The sequence below is a fragment of the Monodon monoceros genome, unplaced genomic scaffold (genome assembly GCF_005190385.1).
Source record: "Monodon monoceros isolate NGI ecotype Baffin Bay Population unplaced genomic scaffold, NGI_Narwhal_1 Super_Scaffold_18, whole genome shotgun sequence".
Taxonomy (NCBI): domain Eukaryota; kingdom Metazoa; phylum Chordata; class Mammalia; order Artiodactyla; family Monodontidae; genus Monodon; species Monodon monoceros.
Genome location: NW_021703774.1, coordinates 67,038,941 through 67,066,579, shown reverse-complemented (window position 1 = coordinate 67,066,579; position 27,639 = coordinate 67,038,941). Strand labels below are relative to the sequence as shown.

At 36.6% G+C, this 27,639-nt stretch overlaps 1 protein-coding gene across 1 annotated transcript in view; it reads left to right on the top strand.

The window, feature by feature from the left end:
- Positions 1-1,543: 1,543 nt before the first annotated feature.
- The window catches only part of LOC114900043 (putative olfactory receptor 10J6), a 132,199-nt gene continuing 106,103 nt past the window's right edge, over positions 1,544-27,639 (top strand). The window contains 2 exon segments of the mRNA XM_029231314.1: positions 1,544-1,823; positions 1,826-2,036. Coding sequence (XP_029087147.1) covers positions 1,544-1,823; positions 1,826-2,036 — 491 coding nt within the window.

The window sequence follows — 27,639 nt, the reverse complement described above, 5'->3', positions numbered from 1 at the left end:
AGGTTGTGTTTGCTCTTCCTACCTTTGATTTTCTTGGAAGAACTATAGGCTTCCCAGGGTGGAGGATACTAACCAGGTTATAGCAGCCATTCTTCTACCTCAAGACAGACTTCAACCAGATCAGACAACACTCTAGCCCAGGGTTTCTCAGCAGTAGCCCTGTTGGTATTTGGAATAGGACAGTTCATCCTTGGGCGGGATCGTCACATGTATTGCAGGACATTTAGCACCATTAATTGCTAGCAGCACCCATGGCCATCACTAGAACAATTAAAAGCTCTAACACACATTTTTTTATTTCACAGTAGAGGTGCCATACCACCCATGGCTGGACCGCTGCCTAGTTTAGGCCCAGGGGCCTCCCAAAAGATAAATGTCTTTAGCCACATATTTTAGTGTCAAATTATTTTTCCTATTGGGAAATATATTCTGTTGCAGCTTTACTCTTTTTTTTTAGCATTTCTTCATGTAAATGATTAACAGCTGGTTGCCAACTTCTCTTAAATAATTTTTTATAGACTTGAAGGAGGTCTCCATGCCTGCTAACCTTCCTCACTGATGTGATTTACTTTATGCAAAAAGCCTTTTTCTGAATATGCATAAGAAAATCAAAATATAATTTAAATGTACCCTACAGGAGCTTACTGTCTGAAGGGACCAAAATGTGAAATATTACATGAATTAGACTGAGAGCTATCCTTCAACAAAATGATATATCTTTATTGTAACTCTGTTCTTTATATTCAAGGTCTGCTTTTGCTTTAGATGAGGGACACCTGAATTTGCTGCATCTTCCCTGGTATAATTGTTTACCTCTGCAGAGTAGGTGTATGCCTACTCACAAAGTTGAGTAAGGCTGTAAATCTGCCTTCTAGTTTAGGGAAGATGAAGATGTAGCATAGTTTACAATATACATGAGTGAGTGCTGTGAAGTGTCAGCCGACTTCCATCATTCAGACAGCAGTGGAGAGGGGATGGTGCTTGGTTAAGATTCACCTTCTCCTTCTTGAAAACAAGATGAACATTTCTGAGTCTGCTTTGCTTCTGCGTCTTAAAGGATGTGCAAGGGCGTGATTCATAGTTTTGAAATAAAAGAAGTCTCCAGTTGATCCCTAAACAAACTGTTTTCAAGCATCAAATGAAAATTTCAGAATACAATATGCATTGATGGAGGGGAAGACATACATTAGTCTTTGAAGAATGGGGACGATTTAAATAAGAGCAGGAAAAGAGGAAGGGCATTCCAGGTGACAAGGAGGAAGAGTAGGTGAAGTGGGAATGTACATGGTTATACAGTGGGGGTGTGGGGGAGGAAAATTAGATGATTCTACTATGAATAGGAAATTGTAATAGATGGCCACAGAACAAGAATATTTTAAGCAAAGTTAAGTAAATCCAAAGATCAACTTCAATCCACTGGGAAATGTATCCGCAGGTTTATAGCTGAGAATGAAGTTCAATCAATTTCAGAAATGTGATTAAACTGCTTTACTAAAATTATGCAACTTTTATTCTTCTACTTTTCCGATTTAGTGACCACCCAATGAAGAGGGAGAACCACACTCTCACCACTGAGTTTGTTTTGCAAGGTTTCTCCAGCTTCCACGAGCACCAGCTCACTCTTTTTGTGGTATTTCTTACACTGTACATCTTAACCCTAGCAGGTAATATAATCATTGTGACCATTATCCGTATTGATCATCATCTCCACACCCCCATGTACTTCTTCCTCAGCATGCTGTCCACTTCAGAGACTATATATACATTGGTCATTCTCCCAAGGATGCTATCCAGCCTCGTGGGTATAAGCCGGTCTATCTCACTGGCGGTTGTGCCACACAGATGTTCTTTTTTGTAACCTTTGGGATCACTAACTGCTTCCTGCTCACAGCAATGGGATATGACTGATATGTGGCTATCTGCAACCCCCTGAAATACACAGTCATTATGAACAGGAGGGTGTGCAACCAGCTGGTGTGGAGGGTCTGCAGCATTGGGCTGATTGTAGCTATGACACAGGTGACACCTGTATTTAGGTTACTTTTCTGTGCAACAAAGGTGGCCCACTTCTGTGACATCCGACCTGTGATGAAGCTATCCTGCATCGACACGACTGTCAATGAGATTCTGACTTTGATCATCAGTGTTTTGGTGCTCGTTGTGCCTATGAGTCTGCTCTTCATCTCTTAAATCCGCATTCTCTCTACAATCCTCAAGATCGCCTCAGCCGAGGGCAGGAAGAAGGCCTTTGCTACCTGCGCCTCCCACCTCACTGTGGTCATGGTCCACTATGGCTGTGCCTCCATTGCCTACCCCTATGGCTGTGCCTCCATTGCCTACCCCAAGCCCAGGTCAGAGAACACCAAGGATCAGGGTCAGCTAATCTCAGTGACCTCCACTGTGATCAACTCCCTGCTGAACCCTGTGGTGTACACCCCAAGGAACAAAGAGGTCAAGGATGCTCTGCTCTGGGCCATTGGAAGGAAGCTTTCCTGACAATTTGGGAATTGTTCTTCTGAGGCTTTTAGCACCCATTCTAAGCAGAACTATGAGGAGAAGAGCCCCATGTACTTGGCTCCCAGAGACCTGGCCCATAAGGAGGAGGAGAAGAGAGGAACAGAAACAGCATCTAACCGGGAGTCTGAAAGCTTTAAATATAGCCCCTGGACAAAGTGCTGGCCCCATCTTTGTGGATAATTAGATAAACAAGGACAGTATATGCCTGAATAAGAGGTCGAGGAGTAATGTGGACCAAGGATTTTTCATTGGCCTTTTGGTTTTCTTGTGGCTCTCCACTTAATGAAGACAACAGGGAGTCCCTTAGAAAAAACAGAATCCAGGACACACATTCTTCCCTATAATCCCTTCCTTCCTACTTAAGAGCATGAGAATTGCTCAACTTGGAGTCTCTGTCGCAATCTCTTGTACATGACATATCAAGTCATAAATCACTGTGTGGACATGAAAAGTGGCCTCAGAATGAGATAGCCCAGGGGAAACAGATTTCCTCTCCCAGCTGCTTTAATTTATCCCAGTTTCTAGCAAAACTGTTTATTAAAGATGGTGACCACAGACAGTTTAATTAGAGATCCTAGCAATTCCAAATCTTGTCAGCCATATTAATAGCCGTTTGAGGGCACATTCCAAGATCCTCCTGGGTCAGTTCAGCTGCTGTTAATTCAGAAAGCATGTAATGGGTAATAGGAATGAACCAGGCTGTGGGCTAGATCCTGGGGAAGGAAAGATGAAAAAAAACCTAATGCCTGCCTTCAAAAAACTCAACTCTAGTGGCAAAGACAATTTTTTTTTTTTTTTTTTTTTGCAGTACGCGGGCCTCTCACTGTTGTGGCCTCTCCCGTTGCGGAGCACAGGCTCCGGACGCGCAGGCTCAGCGGCCAAGGCTCACGGACCCAGCCGCTCCGTGGTATGTGGGATCTTCCCGGACCGGGGCACGAACCCGTGTCCCCTGCATCGGCAGGCAGACTCTTAACCACTGCGCCACCAGGGAAGCCCCACAAACATTTAAAGATATAGTTTCAATTCTTTATGTTAAGTGATATATACAAAAGATCGAAGGGGAATGGGAGGGAGGGAGAGAAAGAAAGAGAAACTCTGTTGGAGATGTCAGGGAAGTCTTCAGAGAGGAGGTGATCTGTAATCTGGACTGGTTTTAAAACAGTTACAGGAGACTGTCTGATGGGCAAATTGTTGAAGGAGAAGAATTCCAAAACAAAGAAATAATATTTCACATGTATGAAAGTTAAGAGAAATGTTTAGGAAATGGAACGTGACTTGGCATGCTGACTTCAGGGTACAAGAAAGGAAATGAAGGGAGATAAGACCGGAAGGTTGGTTGGAGTCAGATTGTAAAGGCCTTGTTTGCTGAACTAAGGAATTTGGCTTTAACTTTTAAACAATGGGAATCATCTAAGACTCAGGAAAACTCGGATTCAGTTTATGAGGCATCTATGTGAATTTTTGGCATCCTTATTGTCCTTACCTAGATCCACTGAGACATCTAAGAAGTTGTATGAATCTATAGACTCTAAGCCGAGAAAATCATGGGGGCAAAGAGAATGAGACTAGAGTATTTAGAGGTCATACACAGAAATAATTATGCACTTACGATGAAGCTGAATCAGGCAATCACAGAGAGCAGGGGAGCAGAGGCTGATCGAGGAGTTTCACGTAGATTTGGAGTTTGGGATCCAAATGAGTACCCAGTGAACAAGAACAAGGAACTAGCTGTCAAGTCAGTGACTAGGCTAGACCTCAGACTTGGGGTCATGATAACTCCAGGACACAACTTTCACTAGAATTAAATGGTGGGCTCAAAACTCAGAAAAGCCTTCAAAAGAAGATACAGAGACCCAAATAGCACATGTATCTGCTCTCCAGACCATAACAGAACTACCATGCCCTCTCTCAGGGTCTATAGAGGCAATGGTAAAAATCAAACTATACCTAAAGTTCCCTAAGAATATAAAGTGGCTGAAAGAATGAAGAGAAGTTGTTAACTGGCAAATAAAAGAACTGAATAATTAAAAGCAAAGTATTGCAGGCAAAGTGTTTGACAGTCATTCAATAAACATACATAGAATCTTTACTATATGCCAGATACTGGGCTAGACATGGAAAATATCAAAATAATTCTACACTAATCCTTGAACAAAGGAGCTCCCAGTCTAGCAGGGGATATGGGCTTATGCAGAACTCACCATAATACAATGTGATAGAGAAATGGACAAAGTGTGCTTAATGTTTATGACAAAGACATAAGCCTTGGGATATATTTTTGCGATCTATATAAAGCTAATCTCATCAAGCCAGAAAGGGCCCTGCATACTGAGGTTCAGTGAAATAAATGTTTGTTACCTGGGCAATAAGGCTGTCTTGATCTAAGTATGGGGCCATCTCCTAAGGCCGAGGGCTATGTGGCTGTGGACGGCATCATGCAGAGTAACTTATCACTATGGACTTCTAGAACATTTACCCAGGTTTTCCAGAAAACTTGTTTGAATGGAATAGCTTCACAGTCACACATCATAGAATCATATGTTTTCAATAGCCCTTGTCACACCCCATCAAGGTCCTGGCCACAGAACTTTTTCTGACCTACTAAACAGTTCCAGCCTCTCACTGAATATTTGGCTGGATTAAACAACCCAAGAGGAATACTCCCTGTTCCCCAAGATTATTTTGGTTACTACTCATGCTCAAGATCATTTTATGGCAAGCAACTCTTCCATAATGTGGTCCTTAACACAAAACGCTTTCCCAGACATCATCTCACTAGGTCCTCAGAACAATCCTAGGAAGGAGGCAGGGATAAGGCTCTCAAATCTACAGATAATAAGGCTAAGACAGAAAAGGGGTGAAGGCAGAATTGAACTTGCACCACTTAGCTGGCATTTTCTGTTTACCTAGAGTATATCACTACCCAAGGGCAATTCACAGTATGGATAGTAATGTACCAGAGAAATCAAGCTAAGCAAAATTCAAATTCCCCAGGGCCTCAAACTTCCCAAATAAAGCAAAACCTCATCCCTGAACCTTTTTCAAAAGAGAAGAATCCTCTATGGAATAGCCACCTGGGATCCTCATTCTAGCCAATGCAGACCCCCAAAGGAAGAGCATTTCCAGCAGCAGTTCAAGCTGTAGAGTCTTATTCACATAGAACCAGTTAAGATTTTAGGGAACATGAGTATCCACTTTCTCCAGTATTAAATCAAATCAGAGAAAAGCATTTGGAACTTCACAAGCAAACCTGGCCCTTACTTAAAGAGGTTAGGTCTAGTGCTAAGTGCTGGGAGTACAATAGTGAATTATGCTAAATATAATATATGTAATATATAAAATGCATACTATAATATATAAAATATAATATATAACATATATTTGGCAGACTGATAACTGCTAAATGAAAATTTTAAACAGGTAATGAGAGCACAGAAGTAAGAAAACTTTAGTTCTAATTAAAGTTTTTGAATCAGAAATACTGGAAGACAAATTCAGGTTCTTGGCCAGTCACCCAGTTCACTTCTCCTTCATCATGTATCACACCCTATTAGCAGTAGAGAGTGAGACTATGTAGTAGAGAGATTTGAAGTCTCTACTGTGGCCAATAGCTCTTTTGCTTGTTAGAAAACCTCCAACATCTCAAGCTTTAACTTTGGTAAGAAACTCAATTCCAACTCCAAGAAAAATAAATATTCTTTATCTCTTTACTTTCCCACCCCTATTGAGCAAATCCTATTTGCTTAGCCAAATCTACTTCTCTTTGGAGGAGAGTTCTCTTTTTGTGAATGCTGGGACCCCATGGTGAACTTTGGTTTGGAGCCCATTTGTACCAGTCACCCACTGCAGCTGCAACATGAGGAATAAGACTTGAAGTCAGTAGACTGATTTCAAGCCCTGGGTCTCTCACTTATTAGCTCTGTATTCTTGGTTGAGTAACTTAAATTTCCTCTCAATTCCACAAGGTCTTGTGAGTGAATCTTTAACCACCATCTCATTCAGGGAAGTGTGGGGAGATACAAGGCCTTTAGGATGAAAGTAAAAACGAGATGAGATGGAGGGAATGCAGGAGAGAATACTGAAATAGACTGCTGACTCATTTCTCTAGCCTTTCACTTGGTTGTTAACTCTTTTTTTAATTGAAGTACACTTGACATGTTATATCGGCTTCAGGTGTACAACGTAGTGGTTCAACGTTTATATACATTATGAAATAATCTCCACAATAAGTTTAACAACCATCTGTCATCATATAAAGTTATTACTATATTGTTGACTGTATTCCCTATGCTGTACCTAACATCTCCATGACTTATTTATTGTATGACTGGAAGTTTATACCTCTTAATCCACTTCACCTATTTTGTCCATTCCCCTACCCCCATTCCCCTTGACAACCACCAAGTTTTGTTTTCTGTAACTATGAATCTGTTTGTTTTGTTTGTTTACTTGTTTTGTTTTTTAGATTCCACATATAAGTGAAATAGTAAAGTATTTGTTTTTCTTGGCCTGACTTATTTCACTTAACATAGTACCCTCTATGTCCATTTATGTTGTTGCAAATGGCATATTTCATTTTTTTCATGACTAATATTCCGTGTGTGTGTGTTTGTGTGTGTGTGTGTGTGTGTGTGTGCGCGTGTATCACCTCCTCTTTATACTTTTGTCTGTCAGTGGGCACTTAGGTTGCTTCCATATCTTGGTTATTGTAAAATTATGCTGCAGTAAAAAAAAGGAGTGCATATACCTCCTCAAATTAGTGTTCTCATTTTCTTTAGATAGATACCCAGGAGTGGAATTGCTGGATCATATAATAAATGTATCTTTAATTTTTTAAGGAATCTCCATACCATTTTCCATAGTGGATGCAATTTACATTTCCACCAAGCGTATAAGGTTTCCCTTTTCTCAACAACCTCGCCAACACTTATTATATTTACTATCTTTTTTTTATAGTAGCCATTCTGACAGGTGTGAAGTGATATCTCATTGTGGTTTTGATTTGCATTTCCTGATAACCAGTGTTACTGAGCATCTTTTCATATGGTCTGTTGGCTATCTGTGTCTCTTCTTTGGAAAAATGTCTATTCAGGTCCTCTATCCATTTTTTAATCAGACTGCTTGTTTTTTTGTATTGAGTTGAATGAGTTCTTTGTACATTTTGGATATTAACCCCTTACCAGATATATCATTTGCAAATATTTTTACCCATTCAGTAGGTTGCCTTAATGTTTTGTTTATGGCTTCCATCACTGTGCAAAAGCTTTTTAGTTTGATATAGTCCCATTTGTTTATATTTAATTTTGTTGTTCTTGCCTGAGGAGACAGATCCAAAAATATACTGCTAAGACCAATGTCAAAGGGATTTTACTGCCTATGTTTTCTTCTAGGAGTTTTATGGTTTCTGGTCTTACATTTAAATCTGTTATCCATTTTGAGTTTATATTTGTATACAGTATAAGAAAGTGATCCAATTTCATTCTTTTGCATGAAGCTGCCCAGTTTTCCCAACACCATTATTGAAGAGGCTGCCTTTTTCTCACTTTATATTATTACCTCATTTGTCATAGATTGACCACATAAGCATTGGTTTATTTCGTGGCTCTCTATTCTGTTCCATTGATCTATGTGTCTGTTTTTGTGCCAGTACTACACTATTCTGATTACTATAGCTTTACAGTGTAGTTTGAAATCGAGAAGCATGATACCTCCAGGTTTGTTCTTTTTCAAGATTTTTTTGACTATCTGCAATCTTTTGTGTTTCCATACAAATTTTAGGATTATTTGTTATACTTCTGTGAAAAATACTATTGGTATTTTGCTAGGGATTGCATTGAATCTGTAGACTGCTTTTGGTAGTATGGTACTTTTGACAAAATTATTCTTTCAATCCATAAACACATTATATCTTTCCATTATTTGTACCATCTTCTATTTCTTTCATCAATGTCCTATAGTTTTCAGAGTACAGGTCTTTCACCTCCTTGGTTAAATTTATTCCTAGGTATTTTATTCTTTTCAATGCAATTGTAAATGAGTTTTCTTAATTTCACTTCCTGATAGTTCAATATTAGTGGATAGAAACACAGTAGATTTCTGTATATTTGTATACTGCAACTATACTGAATTCATTTATTAGTTCAAATAGCATTTTGGTTCAGTCTTTAGGTTTTTCTATTTATAGTATCATATCATCTGCAAACAGTGACAGTTTTAATTTTTCTTCTCCAGTTTAAGTTCCTTTTATTCCTTTTTCTTCTCTGATTGCTGTAGCTAGGAATTCCAATACTATATATATCAAATAAAAGTGGTGAGGGCTTCCCTGGTGGTGCAGTGGTTGAGAGTCTGCCTGCTGATGCAGGGGACGCGGGTTCGTGCCCCGGTCCAGGAAGATCCCACATGCCGTGGAGCGGCTGGGCCCGTGAGCCATGGCCGCTGAGCCTGTGTGTCCAGAGCCTGTGCTCCACAATGGGAGAGGCCACAGCAGTGAGAGGCCCGTGTACCACACACACACACAAAAAAAGTGGTGAGATAGGTCATCCTTGCTTTGTTTCTGATATTTGAGGAACTGATTTCAGCTTTTCACCATTGAATGTGATGTTGGCTGTGGGTTTGTCATATATGGCTTTTATTATGTTAAGATATGTTCTCTCTACACCCATTTTTTTGAGAGTTTTTGTCATAAATGGATGTTGAATTTTGTCAAGTGCTTTTTCTGCACCTCCTGAAATGATCATATTATTTTTGTCCTTTGTATTGTTAATGTGTTGTATCACATTGATTGATTTATGGATGTTAAGCTATACTTGCATCCCTGAAATGAATCCCACTTGATCATGGTATATGATGCTTTTAATGTATTGTTAAATTAGATTTGCTAATATTGTGTTGAGAATTTTTGCATCTAAGTTCATCAGGGATATTGGCCTGTAATTTTCCTTTTTTTGATGACTTTGTCTGGTTTTAGAAGTAGGGTAATGCTGGCCTAGTAAAATGAGTTTGAAAGTATTGCTTCCTCTTCAATTTTCTAGAATAATTTGAAAAAGATCGGTATTAACTCTAGAATTTGGTAGAATTCACTTGTGAGGTCATTGGGACCTGGATTTTTGGTTTTGGGGAGTTTTTAGATTAACAATTTAATTTCATTACTATTTATCAGTCTATTAAGATTTTCTATTTCTTCATGCTTCAGTCTTGAGAAATTATATATTCGTTGGAATTTACCCATTTCTTCTAGGTTGTCTAATTTGTTGGCATATAATTGTTCATAATATTCTCATGATGCTTTGTATTTCCTTCATGTCAGTTGTAATTTCTCCTCTTTCATTTCTGATTTTATTTATTTGAGCTCTCTTTTCTTGATGAGTCTGGCTAAAGGTATGTTGATTTAATTTATCTTTTCAAAGAACCAACTCTTAGTCTCATTGACTTTTTTCTATTGTCTTTTTAGTCTCTGTCATATCTACTTCCACTCTGATCTTTATTATTTCCTTCCTTTTATTAACTGTGGACTTTGCTTGTTCTTTTTTCTCTGGTTCCTTTATGTGTAAAATTAGATTGTTATATTTGAGATTTTTCTCATCTCATAATGGAGACCTGTATCATTATAAACTTCCATCTTAGAACTGAGTTTGCCACATCCCATGGATTTTGGAAAGTTGTGCTTCCATTTTCATTGGTCTCAGGTAATTTTTACTTGGTTCTGTTTTTCAGAGTTTTTTCTTGTAGTTGATTTCTAGTCTCATGCTTGTAGTCAAAAAGATGCTTGATATGATTTCCAACCTCCATTACATTTACTGAGACTTGTTCTGTGGCCTAGTGTGTGATCTATCTTGGAGAATGTTTCATGTGCATTTGAAAAAAAGGTGCATTCTTCTATTTTTGGATGGAATGCTTTGTATATATCTATTAAGTTCATCTTATATAATGTGTTGTCTAAGTCCAATGCTTCCTTATAGATTTTCTGTCTGAATAATCTATCCATTGATGTAAGTGAGGTGTTAAAGTCCCCTACTATTATTGTGTTAATGTCTATTTCTCTCTTTATGTCTGTTAATATTTGCTTTGTGTATTTAGGTGCTGTAATGTTGGGCACATAGATATTTATATGTTATAACCTCTTGTTGGATTGATCCTCTTATTTATTTATTTTTTATTTGTGGCTAAGTTGGATCTTCACTGCTGTGCAAGGCTTTATCTTGTTGTGGCGAGCAGGGGCTACTCTTCATTGCAGTGTGCAGGCTTCTTATTGCAGTAGCTTCTCTTGTTGCAGAGCATGGGCTCTAGGTGTGCAGGCTTCAGTAGTTGTGGCATGTGGGCTGTAGAGCACAGACTCTGTAGTTGTGGTGCATGAGCTTAGTTGCTCCACTGCATATGGCATCAAACCTGTGTCCCCTGATTTGGCAGGCAGATTCTTAACCACTGCACCACAAGGGAAGTCCCAGATTGATCCTTTTATAATTATGTAATGCTCTTCTTTGTCTCTTGTTACAGTTTTTGTTTTAAAGTCTATTTAGTCTGATATAAATATTGCTACTCCAGCTTTCTGTTTCCATTTGCATAAAATATCTTTTTATATCACTTCACTTTCAGTCTGTTAGTGTCTTTAGGTCTAAAATGAGTCTCTTGTAGGCAGCATATAGATGGCTCTTTTTTTTTATCCACACAGCCATCCCATGTCTTTTGATTGACACATTTAGTCTATTTACATTTAAAATAATTATTGTTAGGTATGTGCTTATTGACATTTTGTTAATTGTTTTCTAGTTGTTTTGTACTTCTCTGTTTCTTTATTCTTCTCTTGATCTCTTTCCTTGTAATTTGATGACTATCTTTAGCTTTATGTTTGATTTCCTTTCTTTTTTTGTATATCTATTAAAATTTTTGGTTTGTGATTATAATGAGGTTCATATATAACAACCTATACATATAGCTGTCTATTTTAAGTTAATGATCTCTTAAGTTCAAATACATTCTAAAAGCCCTACCTTTTCCCTCCCCTCCACCATCACATTTTATGTTCTTGAGTTCAGATTTTATATCTTTTAGCTTTGCGTATCCCTTAACTACTTATTGTACATATAGGTTATTTTACTACTTTTACCTTTTAACCTTCATATTACCTTTGTAAGTAGTTGGTTCATTATATTTACCATATGTTTGCCTTTACCAGTGAGACTTTTTCTTTCATAATTTTATTTCTAGTTGTGTCCCTTGGGTGTTTTTCACTACTTTGTCTTTCAGATCACTGATCTGTTCTTCTAGATCATCTAATATACTGTTGATTCCCTCTAGTGTATTTTTCAATTCAGTAATTGTGTTCTTCTGCTCTGATTGGTTCTCTTTTGTATTTTCTTTTTGTTGAAGTTCTCACTGTGTTCATCTATTTTTCTCCCCAGTTTTGTGAGCAACTTTATGATCATTATCTTGAACTCTTCATTGGGTAGATTGCTTATCTCTATTTTGTTAAGTTCTTTTTCTGAGGTTTTGTCTTATTCTTTCATTTGGAACAAACTCCTCTATCTTCTCATTTTGCCCAATTCTCTATGTTTATTTCTTTGCATTACATCCATTACCTCTCCTGATCTTAGAGAAGTGGACTTATGTAGGAGATCTTCTACAGAGCCCAGGAGCACAGACCCCCTGCTACCAAAGCTGAATGCAGCAGGGGTGTTCCCTACATGGGCAGCATACGCCTTTCTGGTGTGGCAGGGCTGACTGTTGCAGACACATTAGTATGCAGGGCTGGCCCCCATCTCATCTGACTGCAAGATCCTGCCTCATGTAGTTGATGTGGGCATGCTGGTGGGTGAGGCATGTTCCCAGTATGGCTGGTTGTGAGGCCCAGTAGCATACTACTGCAGCACATGCACTGGTGGACAGGGAAGGACCCTGGTGTGAGTGGCTGTGTGGCACAGCAGCATGCAACAGCAGCAGGCTCACTAGTGGCCGGCATTAGCCCCTGACATGGCTACCTGTGAGGGATGGCCATGTGCAACTGCTGCCCATGTGCATGACTGGTCATGTTGTTGTTGGTGTTCTATTAGTGCAGTTCTCTGGTGGGCAGGGCAGGCCCCCAGTGCAGTTGGCAGCAAGGCCCAGCATCACCTGACTACCACAGGCATGCTGGTGGGTGGGGAAGGCCCCCAGTGTTAATAGGCTAGAGGGAGAATTCCAAAATGGTACCTGTCAGTGCCAATAACATCATGGTAGAATGAGATCACAAAAATGGCTGATGTCAGCAACTCAGTCATCGGGGTAGTCCCAGCTGCTTCTTGTTTCTCTGGGAGGCTCTCCAAGATCAGTGAGTGGGCCTGACCCCACTACCTTTCAAACTGCTGCCTTTGTGCTAGGACTCAGAGCAAGTGAGGTTTTGCATGCATTGTTAAGAGTGGAGTCTTAAATTCCTACAGCTCTCTTGAACATAAGCCCTGCAGTTTTTCAAAGCCAGGTATTTTGGGGCTTGTCTTCCTGGTCCTTGACACCTGGGCTGGGGATCCCAATGTAAGGACTGGACTACTTGCTCCTTGGGGAGGACCACCATGGTTTTGATTTTCCTCCTGTTTGTGGGTCACCACATTGGGAGTGTGGGTGCTAACTAGACCTTTTCTCTGTGTCTCCTGTTTTGTTGCAGTTCCTTCTTTATATCTTTAGTTGTGAAAAATCTTTTCTGCTAGTCTTCAGATCGCTCTTAGAGATAGTTGCTCTTTAAGTAGTTATAATTTTGGTATGCCCATGGGAGGAGGTGAACTCAGGATCTTCCTACTCTGCCATCTTGATCCAGAACCCCTGTAACTTCTTGATTTAGTATATTTACAATACAGAACAATGTAGACTCTAGGATTTTTCTTACTGGGGAAGTCTAACTAAAGTTCTTATTTCTAATCAAACTAGGAATGAATGGATACTAGTGTTTACTCCATACAAATTTATTTAATCAGAGGAAAATGAACTTGGAAGTTGTCCCTCCATCCTTATAGCAATAAAAGCTGGACAAACTGAAAGTCAAGAACTTTTCTTGGACGTACCAGAGAACTAAGGTTGTAGGTCAAACTGCCAACTGGATATCTAGACAGATGACTACATCCAGAGAGACACACTTGAAATATTCTTATCTGATGCAGGAACCACTAAAGCCATAAATCAGAATTCTTAAATGGTAATTTCAATGAATTGCTGCAGGCTGAATATAGACTAACTTGAAAGTGAACAGCTCCTGGGAGTTGCAATCTTAGGGGAACCCCCACACTTTCATGCATCTTGCCTTCAGGAACCCTACCAGATTCTCATAGTGAAGATTCAAAAATGATCCCTTCATGGCTCTAGCAGGGGGAAGGGAAGAGTAATTACTGTAAAATATATTCAGATCCTTCTCCATAACAAAGACCTACAATGTCAGGGAAAACAACCTTGCTAGAGCCTTATCACAGGTTCTGGAAGGAAATTCCTCCATCCAATCAACTCCAGCCCTTCCTGTGTCAATGAAGTGGGTGGGGCGGGGAACAAAGTTAACAGAGGTCAGGAATTCAAGGAAATATATAGGGAATTCCACAGATGGGGAAGGGAGTGAGGACCTGGAGAAAATACTGGAGAAACACAGGTGAAGGTCATGACCCTGAAACACTGGCCCACTTAAAGATTGAAATTGAACAGGAAGATAATAGAATAAACTTTTCCCTATACCTTACCACCATACCAACAGGGGTTCAGTGAAATAACAGTGAATTACAACAGAGAGGGCTGCAAGACACAGACTATACAAAGAGAGAAAACAACAAGGACACTAGAGGAATTTGAAGTCCCTGGCCAGATTAACATAAATCCTCCCTTTAAAACATTAAATTCCTATTTATATCACTTCCTGTTACTCAGTGTAACATGACTAGCTTATAACAAAAAAATTACCAAGTCAAGCTGAAAGAAAAGAAAAACAGTCTGAAAAGATGAATCAAGCATCAGAATCAGATTCAGATATATCAGAGATTTGGAATTATCAGAGAATTTAAGTAACTATGGGAATTTAAAATATATGTTAAGCGCTCTAAAGGGAAAAGTAGACAGTATGCAAAAACAGATGGTTAATGTGAGCAGAGAGAAAGTCTACGAAAGGATAAAAATAAATCCTATAAATCAAAAACAAGGTAATAGAAATGAAGAATACCTTCCATGTGCTTATGATTAGACTGCACACCACCAAGGAAGGGATTAGTGAGTTTGAAAATTTGTCAATAGAAACCTCCCAAACTGAAATGTAAACAGAAAAGAAAGGAAAAAAAAAAACCATAACATCAAAGAACTGTGGGATATACAAAAAAATATAATATATTTGTAACTGGAATAACAGGAGGAGAAGGAAGAATGCAACAGAAGATACACTTGAAGTAATATTGCCTGAGAACTTTCCAAAATTGATAACAGGCATCAAACTACAGATCCAGGAATCTCAGAGAACATCAAACAGGATAAATATGACCCCTCCCCCAAATAAAAACAAACAAAACACTTAGGGATATTATATTCCAACTACAGAAAACCAAGGACAAAGAAAAAATCTTGAAAGAAGCCAGAGGGAAAAACAAACACCTTACCTATAGAAGAACAAGGGTAAGGATTAATACAAATTTCTTGTCAGAAATCATATAAGCAAGAAGAAGGTAGAGTAAAATATTTAGTGTTCAAAGGAAAAAGCCATCCACTTAGATATTTACATAGAGCAAAATTATTCTTCAAAGAAAAATATCCATCCACTTAGATATTTATACAGAGCAAAATTATTCTTCAAAAGTGAAAGAGAAATGAAGACTTTCTCAAACAAAAACTGAGAGAATTCATTGCCATCAGACCTGCCCTTTAAGAAATGTTAGAAGAAGTTCTTCCTGAGGAAGAAAAATGATATAGATAAGCATAAAGGATCAACCTAAACAAAGGAAGAGTATAGAGAAAAAATAAAAGTACATAAAATATAATACTTAATTTTCTTATTCTTAGTTGATCTAAAAGATAACTACTTGTTTAAAGCAAAAACAGTAGCAATTAGTGGAATGAATGAAAGGAATGTCACAAGGAACAGAAGGGAGGAACTGGTAATACTCTGCATAACATGTGAAGCAATACAGTGTTATTTGAAGATGGAGTTAGATCAGTTAAAAGTGTATACATAATGTAAATCCCAGGGTAACTATTAAAAATGTTTTCAGAAGAAAAATTGGTATGTTAAGAGAAGAGACAAAATTGAATCACATAAAATGCTCAACTAAAATCACAGAACACCAAAAAGAGGGAAAAAAGAAATAAAGAATAAATGCAATGAATAGAAAATAGTTACAAACATGGTAGATATTAACCCAAAAATATCAATTCACTTTAATTGTTTAAATACATCAAATAAAAGATAGATCATCAGAGTGGATTTTAAAAATAGGACAAATCTATAGGTTGTTTACAAGAAAGCCATTCAGATAGCTTAAGGAGATAAAGAAAAAGATATGACAGGATAACACTAATCAAAAGAAAGATGCAGAAACTGTATTAATTTCAGACAAAGTAGAATTCAGAACTAGGAAGATTATCTAGAATAAAGGGTATTACATAATAATAAAGAGATATATTCTACAAGAAGACATAGCAATATTAAATGTGTATGTACCTAATAAAAGGGCATAAAAATATCAATACATGAGGAAAACTTAGAAAAGAGAGAGATGAATCTATACTATTATAGTTGAACACTTTACCTTTCTGTCAATAATTGATAGACTAAGCAGGCAATACATTCGTAAGGTACAGAGGAACTAAACAGAACTATCAATCAATTTTATCTTAATAGTTGACATTTATAGGATTGACATTTATAGAATCCTCAATCTAAGAACAGTGAAATACAAATTCTTCTTAAGCTCACATGTAATATTCACCAAGACAGGCCACATTCTGGGCCATAAAACACAACAAATTTGAAAGAATAGAAATCACACTAAATATATTCTCAGACCAAAATGGAATTAAACCAGAAATCAACAACAGAAGAATAGCTGGAAAATTCCCAAGTACCCCAAAGATTTCAAAATTTCTAAATAGCTCATGAGTCAAAGAAGAAGTCTAAAGATAAATTTTGAAAATATATTTTGAAATTAATTAAAATAAAAATAAAAATTATCAAGATTTGTGGGTTGCAGAGAAAGCAGTGCTTAGAAGGAAATTATAGCATTAAATTCATACATTAGAAAAGAAGAAAAAATAAGCATCAATAACCTAAGTCTTGTCTTAGTAAACTAGAGAAAGAAAAACAAATTAATCCTAACACAGGCAGCAGAAATAATATTAGAGCAGAAAACAATAAAATTGAAAACAGAAAAATAATAGAGAAAATCAACAAAGCCAAAGCTGGTTATTTGAAAAGATCAATAAAATTGATAAACCTATGGCCAAGCCAACCAAGAAAAGAGAAAAGACACACATTGACAATATCAAATGAAGGTGGGGTCATAACTACTGACCCACTGATATTAAAAGAATTATAATGGAATATGAAAAACTCTTTGTCCAGAAATTTGATAACTTGGATGAAATAGGTCAATTCCTTGAAAGACACAAAGTACTACAACCCATGTGAGAAGAAATAAAGTGAATAGCCTTATATATGTTAAAGAAATGAATTAATAATTAATTGCTTTCCAAAAATTAAAGTGCCAGGCTCAGATGGTTTCACGGATAAATTCTACCAAATAATTAAGGAAGAAATAATACCAATTTTCCACAATCTCTTCTAGGAAGCAGAGGCAGAGAGAACACTTCCTAAGTAATTCTACGAGGTCAGTATTACCCTAATACCAAAACCAGATACAGACATCAAAAACAAAAAAAGAAAAAGAAAGGAAAAATAAACAGCTGACTAATACTTCTCATGCATATTAATGAAAAAATCTTCAACAAATACGAGCAAGCTGAATCCAACAATGTATGAAATAAAGTATACATCATGACCAACTGTGATTTATTCCAGGTATTCAAGGCCAGTTCAAGATTTGAAAATCAATCAATGTAATCCACCAAATTAGGGGGCTAAGAAAGAAATTATATGATATCAATTGATACAGAAAAAGCATTTAACAAAAGTCAATATCCATTCCTGAAGTAAAACTCTCAGCAAAAGAGGAATTGACAGAGGAAATTTCTCAGTTTGATAAAGGACATTTTTAATAATTTACAGCTAACTTCATACTTAAAAATGAGATATTGGATGCTAGCCTCCTAGATCAAGAACAAGACAAGGATGACCCCTCTTGTCACTCATATTCAATGTCATATTAGAAGTCCTACCTTGTGCAATAAGACACGAAAAAGAAATAAAAGGTATACAGATGGGCAGGAAGAAATAATACTGTCTTTATTCACAACTGACATGATTGTTTATTTAGAAAACCCCAAAGGATCTACAAAATTCTTCCTGAACTAATGAGTATGGCGATATCATAGAATGAAAGGTCAATATACAAAAGTCAGTTGTTTTCTTATATACCACCAATGAAAAATCAAAATCTAAAAAGAAATATTTACAAAAATGTCAAAAATAATAAAATACATATAAATCCAACAAAAATGTATAGGATCTTTATGTGAAGACTATAAAACACTGATAAGAGAAATCAAAATGACCTAAACAGACAAAGAATATGTTCCTGGATTAAAAGACTTATTAAGATGTCAGTTCTTTCCAACTTGATCTATAGCTTCACACAATCCAAATCAAAATCTCAGTAAGCTATTTTATAAATAACAAACTGATTCTCAAGATTGCATGGAAAGGTAAAATATATAGACAACACAATACAGAAGAAAAAACTTGAACTGAAAACTACCTAATTTCAAGGCTTACTATAAAGGTACAATATTCAAGACTGAGTGGTACTGGTGAAAGAAAATATAGATTAATGGAACAGAACAGAAATTCCAGAAATGACCTACATAAAATATAGTCAACTGACTTTTTTACAGAGGCAATTCAGTGGCAAAATGATAATCTTTTTGACAAATGGTGCTGGAATGGTTGAATACCCATATACCAAAAACAACAAAAACCCCTAGATACAGATGTTACACCTTAGACAAAAATTAACTCAACACGGATCAGAGACTTCAAATGTAAAATGCAAAAACTATAAAACTTTTACAAGAAAATATAGGAGAAAATTTCTTTAACCTGGGGTTTGGTTATGACTTTTTAGATACACCTGTAAAATTATGATCCATGAAAAAAACATGGTAAGTTGGACTTTATTAAAATTGAAAACATCTTGTGAAAGACACTGCTACAAGATGGTAAAACAAGTCACAGACTAGGAGAAATATTTCCAAAACATTTATCTGATAAAATACTTCTATCCAAAATATACAAAAAACTCTTAAAGCTCAGCATTAAGAAAACAAGTAATCCAATTTAAAAAATGGGCAAAAGAGCTGACAGCTCATAAAAGAATATCTACAGATGGTATAAACATATGAAAAGATGCTCAGCATCATTTTTCATTAGGGAAATGCAAATTAAAACAGCAGTGAGATATCATTACAAACCTATTAGAATGACTAAAATCCAAAAGAGTGATAACAACAATTCCTGGTGAGGATGCAATGCAGCAGAAACTCTCATTCACTGAGGGTTGAATGTAAAATGGCATAGCCACTTTGAAAGAGAGTTTGACAGTTTCATTCAAAAGCAAATATATTGTCACTATATTATCCAGCAACCACACTGGTAGGTATTTGTCAAGTGAATTAAAACTTCTGTCCACACAAAAACCTTCACACAAAGTTTATAGTTGCTTTCTTCACAATTGTCAAAAACTGGAGGCAACCAAGATGTCTTTCAATACGTGAATGAGTAAACAGTTGTACATCCATACAATGAAATACTATTCAGAGATAAAAAAAAATTAATGAGCAATCAAACCATTGGAAGACATGGGTATATCTTAACTGTATATTGCTAAATGAAAGAACCCAGGCTGAAATAGCTATACATTGTATGGTTCCATTTATATGACAGTGTTCAAAAGGCAAAACTGAAGAGACTACAAACAGATAAATGGTTGCCAGGCATTTGAGAAGGAAGGAAGGTTGAACAGAAGTATATGGAATTTAGTGACACTATTCTGTATGATACTATAATGGTGGATACATGACACTATACATTTGTCAAACCCATAAAACTTTGCAGTAGAGTGAACCTTAATGTAGGAAAATGAAAGAAAAATCATTTAGGAAATTGAGATCCCAGAATGCAATGCAAGCTGAAGAAAAGTAATCTAACTGTATTACAGATGTACAAAACAACCTCACTGAAGCGGGCAAGGGAAAGGTGCTAACTGAAGTATTTTGGAAATGAGTGAAGTCTGTAGGACTAAAGGCAAAAGGAACTGCACATAAGCACTCTCTTCTAATGTTTAAAACTGTTTCCCACAGGGGTTCAGGTTAAGAATTCTTAAAGTGCTGTAAATTTATACTGGAATTGAACAATTAAAATATGGATGCCAGATGGTGGAAACCAGATTTTTCACTGTTAGGGTGGGAAGTTACAGGCAAGCAAGAGGAGAAGGCTAGAATGATCTACATGGTAATGGCTTATGGAAGCCCAGATCTTGGTTTCTAACACCAATCTCCAATAAGAGGAATTATCCTTAGATAAATGGTTGGTTGTAGAACTAGGTCAGTAAATATACACAATGAGCCTGCAGCATCTTGTAGTGCCTAAAAGTAAGAAAGTGTTAAAACAGACAACTCAATGATTTCGGTTTGTCAAAGGAACAGAAGAGCCAACTGAAAGAGCTTCCGATAGCCAAAACTGGAACAATCTAACATATAAAGTAGTATTGGATTATAAACCAAAAGATAAAATAAATAACCACAAGTTCATACTGAAATGGCATAAATAAATTACTGAATAACTAAGTGGGGGAGAAGAGATGAATCTCCTGGGCAGAACTCCAAATAATTTTTACACATACTCCACCCTCAAGGAAGTGGAGCATAACTTCCTCTTATTAAGAGCGAACTGTACATAGTGATTTTCTTCCAAAGAGTACAATTAAACAGTGAGATAAAAAGAGTAACTTAATTCAGAAATCTATAAAACACTACCTCATCCAGGTAATCAAAATTAACATCAACAGTGATAAGTCATATTGATAGCATGTCCCGTAAATACAATGTGATGAGAATGGCACTTTTTCTCTGTGGTCTTTCTCCCAAAATCTATAACACCTGGTAATTTTCCTTTCCCTGAAGTTTACTTTAACTGGTATTAATATAGACACTCCTATATTCTTTTGATTGATTTTTGCATTATTATTATCTTCCATCCTTTTATTTTCTACTGGCCAGTATCATATTTAAAGTTAGTTTCTACTAGACAGCATATGGTTGGGTCATGTTATTAAAGCCACTCTACTGATCTGTTTTAACGTGGTATATTTAGAATATATTTATACCATTTACATTTAATGTAATTATTGACATGTTAGGTCCAAGTTCACTATTTTATATTTTGTTTTGCATTTTATCTGTTTTTTTCTTTTTCATGCTTTCCTGTGTGTTAATTTAACATATTTCAGAATTCCATTTTGACTTTTCTATAGCATTTTGAGTGTATCTCTTTATATAGTTCTTTTAGTGGCTGCTCATTAGGTAAACAAGAAAGAATGGAGTTGATAGATCATATGGTAAGTATATATTTAACTTTATAAGAAACTGCCAAACTGTTTTCCAAAGTAACTGCACCAATTTGCTTTCCCAATATGAATTCCAGTTGCTCTCCATTCTTGTAAGCTGTTGGTATAGTCGCTATTTTTTAGTTTAGTGATTCTGACAGGTATGCAGTTGTAGTATAGTGATTTTACTTGTATTTCTTTAATGGGTAATAACATTGAACAACCTTTCATGTATTTATTTGTCATTCTTATATCTTTTTGGTGTGGTGTCTGTTTAAATATTTTGACATTTTTAATTGGATTGTCTTCCTACTCTTAAATTTTGAGAGTTTTTTATACAGTCATCCCTTGAATGTGGGGGATTAGGGGTGCCCACCCTCCACACAGTCAAAAATCTATATATAACCTTGCAGTCTGCCCTCCGTATCTGCGGTTCCACATCTGTGGATTCAACCTACCATGGATCATATAGTACTGTAGTATGTATTTATTGAAAAACATCCACGTATAAGTGGACCCCCACAGTTTAAACTAATGTGTTCAAGGGTCAACTGTATATTTTGGATACAAGCCTACTGTGAGATATGTTATTTGAAAATATTTTATTCTAGTGTGCTGTTTGTCTTTTACTTCTCATTAGTTACTTTGTCTAAGCATTTCTTAAAATTTTTGATAAAGTTCTGTTTAATAATTTTGTGTTTAATGATTATGTTTTTGGTATTGTGTCTGAAAACTTGTTGCCTAACTCCATTTCATGAAAATTTTCTAATAAAAATTTCATAGTTTTAGGTTTTACATATAGTTCTAGGATATATTTGCGTCAATTTTTGTATAATATATGAGGTTTAGGTCAAGGTTCACTTTTTTACATATGGGTATCTAATTGTTCCAACATCCTTTGTTGAAAAGTTTATCCTTCTATGAAGAGCAGTATGGAAGTTCCATAAAAAAAAAACAAAAAACAAAAATAGGGCTACTATGTGATCCTGCAATCCCACTCCTGGGCATATATCTGGAGAAAACCATAAATTGAAAAGATACATGCACCCCAATGCTCACTGCAGCACTACTTACAATAGCCAAGACATGGAAGCAACCTAAATGTCCATCGACAGATCAATAGATAAAGAAGATGTGGTATATATATATATATATATATATATATACAACAGAATATTATTCAGCCATAAAAAAGTGAAATAATGCCATTTGCAGCAACATGGATGAACCTAGAGATTATCTTACTAAGTGAAGTAAGACAGACAGACAACTATCAGATGATATTGCTTATATGTGGAATCTAAAAAAAAGAGAGATACAAATGAACTTAATCTACAAAACAGAAATAGACCCACAGACATAGAAAACAAACTTATGGTTACCAAAGGGGAAAGGAGGGAGGGATAAATTAAGAGTTTGGGATTAACAAATACACACTACTATATATAAAATAGGTAACCAACAAGGGCCTACTGTATAGCACAGGGAACTATACTCAATATTTTGTAATAACCTATAAGGGAAAAGAATCTGAAATCACTTGGCTGTACACCTGAAACTAACACAACATTGTAAATCAACTATACTTCAGTAAATTTTTTTTTAATTTTATCCATCCTCCACTGAATTTCTTTTATATCCCTGTCAAAAATCAATTCTACATATTTGTATAATATTGACTATTCTCATTCAGGAATATATCTCTTCTAAGATCTACCCCCACACACACACACACAACATCTTTTGTGTAACGCTTCATTTTGTCTTCATTTGGTTCAATTATTTAGGAATTTTAGCAACAAACAGGCCCTATGCTGACGTCTCTGCAGTATATATGTCTCTGCAGTATTCTCAAAAGAGTGGAGAAACTTCCTCAACCTGCATTGCTCCTTATTACCTGAAAGCAGAGACAGACTTGCTTACGCATGCCCTTCATAAAACCAGCTTGTCCTGCAGCCCCTTTTCCAGATATCACACGAAAATATAGAAAACATGACATTCCTCTCCACTCTTCCTTCACCTCCTCCACCCCTATACAAAACCCTTCACAGAAGTTCTTTCACATACAAACTGTTTTATGTAAATGGATTCCTGTGGGCCTGACCCTGACATGTCTGAATCCCAATGGAAGCACAACTTAGCCTCAAAATGAGACACTCATACTACATTCAGAATATTTTTCCATGTTTTCAAAATGTCATCAATAATGGGCTTCCCTGGTGGCACAGTGGTTGAGAGTCCGCCTGCCGATGCAGGGGACACGGGTTCGTGCCCCGGTCTGGGAAGATCCCACATGCCACGGAGCGGCTGGGCCCATGAGCCGTGGCTGCTGAGCCTGTGCATCCAGAGCCTGTGCTCCACAACGGGAGAGGCCACAACAGTGAGAGGCCAGCGTACCACAAAAAAAAAAAAAATGTCATCAATAATGAGACGACTGGAGCTTGAACCAAAGTGATGAGAGCAAGAATGGAGAGGAAATGTTACCACAAAGGATAAACCAGGCTCTAGTCCCAGATTCAATACGAAGCACAAGGAAGAAGGTGAAATGCAAGCAAGATCACTCATCCTCAGTGGAAAAGCATGAGGTGATTCATAAAAATATGAAATATGGGCGAGTTCAGTTGTAAATACACGTTGAGTATGAGATGATTATAGACTTTAAGTGGAAATATTCTGCGGAAAGTTGGAAATGTAGATGAGAACCTCTGAGAATATAAAATGGGGAGCTGTCACTAGAAGGTGAAAAAGTTAAGCTGTGAGAATGAATGATTTCTCCGAGGGAGAAATCAGATAGAGAGGAAAACAAAAGACCAAGGATTGAACTTTGAAATTAATGAGTAGCGTTCAAGTGGCTGACTATAAAGCCTGGGTGGCAAAATACGTCAATTTAAGCAGAAAAGGGCTAATTGAAAAGGGGCAAAGAGCTTTCCTCTGCTGCAGGCATCAAATTAATTTTAATATATTTTTTATTTGTTTGTTTTGCTTTGTATGTTGTTGTTTTTACTGTTGTGTGTTTCTCTGCTACTGATGCTCAGTAGCATCACTATCCCTTGACCTTGCCTTGCTTTATCCTCTTGAAAAGGAAGGAAACTTTCTGATATCCATGGTCTAGGAAAGCCAGAATACTGAAATTTTACACTAACAACAACGATACGATACCCTGTAATAATCATTTTCCAATTTTACCCTTTCAAAAAGGAGATCATCCCTGCTTTCAGCAGTTATATGGCTACCAGATATTTTCTGATTAATTATTTGCCTCTACACACAAGTATTCCTTGCAAAACAACCCTAACAGATTCCTTATATATCCAGGAACTCCACAGATTATACACAAGGTTTTCAAAGCAAAGTTTTCAAAGTAAGTGCTTAGTTTTCCAATTATAAAGTAAAGTATGCCCATTCTGGAAAAGTTAAGATGATATAAAAATACATAAGTATACTGGAATGATTCAAAAATCCAACTAACTGGACATCACAGTAAGCACATTTCCTATAGTCTTTTTTTAAATATTACTGAGATATATTTTGTATAAAAAGTCACATTGTTTTTTCACTTACTATAGTAAAAGCTTTTTTCTATACTATTACAGACTCTTCATAAGTACTTATAATATTTAAAGGCTTCAAAATGTTCCATCGTATAGCTGTCCAATATTTTTAGTCATTAATTATGTTTTAGCACTTGGACTTCCATTTCATTTTTCTTCAGTACAAAAAAATTGTAGGAAATTATGGACTCTAATGTTTAAAATAATCCATTTTGAGTCATCCTCACATGAAACAGATTTAATATGAATACCAATTTCAGTTAAATGCAAAAAGATGATGTTTCACGGGATTCTAATATGTTCAGGTTTTCTCTGCATATGAAATTCCCACAGTGCACAAAAATGGTCCAATGATTTTTTTTCTGGGTAATGATTACAAACCTAGAGTTAATCCTTCCCTTCAGTGTATTAACCCCAAATCTCTCTTCTAATAACTCTACTTCCTTTCCCTTAAAAAATATCATCCAAATTACTTTCAACCATTGTCTGCCATAAAGTTCACTTTTGGCTTTTGGTTATTTACAGGTATCCTATACAGTGATGAGAGAAGAACATCTATCTTTATTATATTCAAGTACACAGATCAATGTGCCTAGTGCTTTAAGAAATTATCTTAAGACTTTCCTGATGTTTGCTTCTGGGACTTGATTCTAATGAAACATGCACACTGGGGCTGGGGTATGTGGAATTCTAGGCAGATGGTTATGACTGTGAGTTAAAAATTAGCTGACCAACAGTTTGGAAAAACTTTTCAACTAAAGCAATTTTTACAACATGCAATCTGAGAATAATATATCAATAGTTTCGAAGCAGAGCCATAGAGTGTTTTCTTCACAACCTCCCCTGCTTCTCTTTCTATACCTTATCTCTCCTTTTGTCTCCTTATCCCTCTTTACCTCCAAAGTTATAGTGAAGATCTTCAGTTTGGCCCTTCTATGGCATCACCAGGCTAGAAGAGACATGGAATGATCTGGTACGAAGTCTTCATTTTATAAGTAAGGTACCTGAGTCTTGAAAAATTTGAGGAACCTGTCCAACAACATGCAGCTCCTAGTCCACGGCTGATTTGAAAGTGGTATATTTTCCAAAATACTATGCTGTATCAAAAAGGTGGATAATTAAAAGCTGAAAATGTATTTCCCCTGGGAGGGTAAATCATTCAGTAGAAAAATGTGAGATGACTTTAGGCTTTAATTTTTAAGAAAATTTTTGAAACTACAAACTCAAAGGCATGAATAAGACAGAGGAAGAGCTAGGACATAAGTCTGACTCATGATTCCTCTGCCCCACCCCAGGCACGGTGAAGGGAAGGAATCCTGCCTTACCATTTCAATCATTGTCAATATTTAAATAATCTTGTCTTTCCCAGAAATCTTGTACTGCAAACTTGTAAGGCTTACAGGTTAAGGCATTTTTGCCAGGTTGTAAAAAAACTCGCACATATTCTCTCTTACCCTAGGATAAAACTTCCAATATATTTTTTTCCCAAGACAAACAAGAACTTCCCCAAAGTGACTTTTCCTCTGTTTTATTTACATAAATACTTTTAAATGGCCATTTGTCTTACTAAAAAAAGGGAAGAACCAAAAGGAAAATATTAGCTTCTCCTTTTTTGGGCTCCCAACGACACAAGTCAATGAAAGTTTAAAAATAAGATCCTCTGTCTCTCCCAGCGTGACTAAGCACCAAGAATCATGTTTTGCACAACCCAGTTCACCATTAAATATCTATGGAAGGAAAGAAATACCTAAGGAAAGGAGTAACAAAAGAAGGGAAGGAAGGAGAATGTTATTTGAGCTATAAACAAAGAAGGGATAAAAAAACCCAACATGGTTGAAAACTAACCATGTGTTGGACATTTGACTTATAGTCTTATTTTATGCTAACAAATAAAATAGAGATTTTATCTGTACTTGGCTGTTGAAGGGAATAAAGCTCAAAGTTCATATCTAGTTAAGGGGCCATGAAGAGAGAGATTCAAACTCTTACCCCTTCAGTTTTCCCTGTCTTCATGACCATATTTTGCTTGGATTATTGTAACAGCTTCCTAAGAGATCTCCTTGCTTCCATTCTTGCTCCACTTAAAATAGTCACTACTCAACAACCAGAGCCTTTATAAAATGTAAATCAAATTGTACTGACCTCTGCTTGAATCATTCTGGCGGCATCCCTTTGTACTTAGAACAAAATGCAATGCCTTTCCGAGGTCTGCAAAGGCCTACCTGACTTGACCTTTACTTTTACCTCTAACCTCACAACCACACTACCTTCCTTCTGTTCCAAGAATACCAAGCCTAAATCCAGCTTTGGGTCTTTCAACTTGCTATTCCCCTTGCCTGCAATGCTCTTTTCCCCACATCCGGGGACAGCAGTTCATGGCCAGCAGGTCAAATTCAACTCCCAGACTCCTGCCTGTTTCTGTAAATAAAGTTTGATTGGTACACAGTCACCGCCTTTCATTTGTTTTGTCCATGGGTGCTTTCACAGGTCAATAGCAGATTTGAATAGTTAGGACAGAGACTACAGGAGCTGCAAAGCCTAAAATATTTACTATCTGGTCTTTTCTCAGAAAAAAAAAAATTGCCAATTCCTGCCCTAGATTATGGTTGGTTCTATCTTGACACTCAGAAGACGTTTCCATCTCAAATGTCACTTCCAAAGAGAGGTCTTCCCTGACCTCCCACTCTAGAGTAACTCCTTGCCACAAATCATGCCATCTTGTATTATTGTCCTTATAACACTTATTTTACCCATTTATTCCTTTACTTGTTTCTTATCTAATTCCCCTCTTTAGAATATGTGTTCCAGGAGAGTTATGACATTCTAAATCTTATTTACAACATTTGTCAGTTATTAACATATAATAATCT